Source organism: Cynoglossus semilaevis, chromosome 1 (genome assembly GCF_000523025.1).
Source record: "Cynoglossus semilaevis isolate Cse_v1.0 chromosome 1, Cse_v1.0, whole genome shotgun sequence".
Classification (NCBI taxonomy): Eukaryota; Metazoa; Chordata; class Actinopteri; order Pleuronectiformes; family Cynoglossidae; genus Cynoglossus; species Cynoglossus semilaevis.
The window spans coordinates 5,132,247-5,134,492 of record NC_024307.1 but is presented as its reverse complement, the minus strand read 5'-3'; the positions used below and the strand labels follow the sequence as shown (position 1 = coordinate 5,134,492).

Sequence of the window (2,246 nt, the reverse complement as noted above, 5' to 3'; positions counted from 1 at the left end):
AGAGAAAGAGAAAGAGAAAGAGAGAGAGTTGAGGTTAAAATAAAGACAGGGTGTGTGTGTGTGTGTGTGTGTGTGTGTGAGAACTGATAAAGGATCCAACGGTGATAAGTTCAGAGCTCTAACCTGATCAGTAATCTGTGCCCGCAGATTCTGGATCTCTGCCTTCAGAGACATGTTGTCGTTGTGCAAAGCCTGTGAAGCAGAGAAGTCATTTATTCACTCAAAACAGCAAATTGAAGTGAGTCAGACATTTGTCAAAGCACTGAATAAATGATATCCTGTTGGCGGCGTTGAATGCTCTGCGTCGTCTTTTATCTTCCTGATTTAAATCCGTCAACTGTCTCAGCACTTTGTTGGAACATTTACAACATACCAGAGGACATGTGAACCCCATGCAACGTGTCAGTGATGGAATGTCTATATGAAGCAGTGAGTGAGACCAACACCTGCATGTCTGTTTCTCGACTGGCCCCGCTGCTCCTCTCGGCGTTCAGGGAATCCTCGAGACTCTTTCTCTGCAGCTCCTTCTCAGACAGTCTGCACCGAGAAGGAAATGAATTAAAAGGGAATTTATTAAAAAAAAAAAAAAACAGTAAAGACAACAGCTTTGTCTAATGGAGAAAAGACTCTTCTCTACTAACAGTTTCTGAAGCTCTTCAATGTGGGAGAGGTGTGCTGCCTGTAAACGTAGAAAAGAGATCTCATTAGCCTAGATAGGTACTGTTCTTAAAATCAATACGGCTCTTCAAGGTTGACCCACATACCTGTGATGAGATCTGGGCTTGCAGACTGTCATTCTGGACTTTCAGTGTCTCGGCCTGCACCTGAAGACTGCTGTTTTCATTCATCAGCTCCTGTTAGAAACAGATGTTGACGAATGATGAATCAACTCTTAAAAATTCATTTTACCACACGCGACTTACTTAAAAAATGGATTTAAAGTTCAAGTTCAAATATAACACACTGGTTCAGGGCTCCGACGACTCACCTGGACCTGGGTCTGTAGGGACTCGTCGGGGACACTATGCTGCGACATCTCCATCAGCTCCATCACTTTCTGCTCCAGCCTCTCCTTGGAGACCATGGCTTCGGTCAGGCTGCCGTGCAGGGTCTGGAACTCCTTGTTCTTGTTGTTCATTTCCGTCTCGATGGCCAGCAGCTGACTGTGAAGCTCTGGAAACGCAGGTGTGGAAGACACCGGATTAAAGCCAATGTTGATTTTATTTTCAGACTGATTTCAATCGTCACATGTTCGACACCTTGGTTAGAGGCCTGAAGCTTCTCTCTCTCTGCGTTAACGTTGTGGAAAAAGTTCTGCAGTTCTTCCCAGCGTCTCTTGGCATCCTGCAGCTGAGCCTTGAGGTCAGGAAACATTTGGAATTACACACTGGTAACATAGACTAGTACGTTAAACATACGAAATCACACTGTTCTGTCAACTTTTTCCTCTTGGTGGCACAGAGGAGGATTATGACACATGGGGTGTCGATATGTTTTTCACAGAAGACCAGATCTGAAGATGTCAACGTTTGTGAGGACCAACTATTTTTGAAGCATAGAAAATAAATGCAAATTAAATATTTTCTGGATTTTTTTTTGCAAATGTCAATTTTTAATTTCATCACATGGATGACAAATCTAAACAGGTCTTACTAAAATCACTAACATCTAAAGACCATAAAAAAAGTCAAATCTGTCTGAGAAAAAAAAAATCTAAGAAACTGAAAGTAGCTGAAGCGTGTGTTGACGGACAAAACAATATGTTTTATTTATGTGCAGCTACTGGCCCCTGGGCTGGACTTTGGGCATTCAAGCTTTAGAACAGGGGGGTATCAATCACCCATACCCCCACTTGAGGTATCAATGAGGCCGACTTAATGAATTTTGAAAAGAAAAAAATGAACAAACACTTTATGTTCAGGAAATGTTTTGTAAAATTATATTTCATTAAATATAAAGATTTATCTGAAGTACCTTTTTTGCATAAAAACAAAGGGGAAAAAGACAAACCTTTTGTTATTTATATGCAATTATTATGATTGCACTGGTCTGGCCTGCTTGACATCTAATTAGGTTGTATGCAGCCCCTGAAGCAAAATGAGTTTGAAACCCCTGCTCTAGAGGAATTAGTCGTGACTTAATGAGTAAATGCTAAAAATGCTGAGCCTGCTGTGTGTCTAGCCATCAACTTTGACGGCGGTCACAGAAAGACAGGAAGCCAGATCTGGTCGTCTAGCAGGAAAGCG

General features: G+C 41.8%; 1 protein-coding gene across 3 annotated transcripts in view; it reads right to left on the bottom strand.

Moving 5' to 3' along the window:
* Positions 1–2,246, bottom strand: part of ktn1 (kinectin 1) — a 21,658-nt gene that overhangs the window by 10,676 nt on the left and 8,736 nt on the right. For all 3 annotated transcript variants that reach the window (XM_008333280.3, XM_008333433.3, XM_008333359.3), the window contains exons 10-15: positions 1,260–1,356; positions 989–1,173; positions 765–854; positions 642–679; positions 447–537; positions 124–192 (exon numbers count right to left, since the gene is read on the bottom strand). In XM_008333280.3, coding sequence (XP_008331502.1) covers positions 124–192; positions 447–537; positions 642–679; positions 765–854; positions 989–1,173; positions 1,260–1,356 — 570 coding nt within the window. The remainder of the gene's footprint in view (positions 1–123; positions 193–446; positions 538–641; positions 680–764; positions 855–988; positions 1,174–1,259; positions 1,357–2,246) is intronic.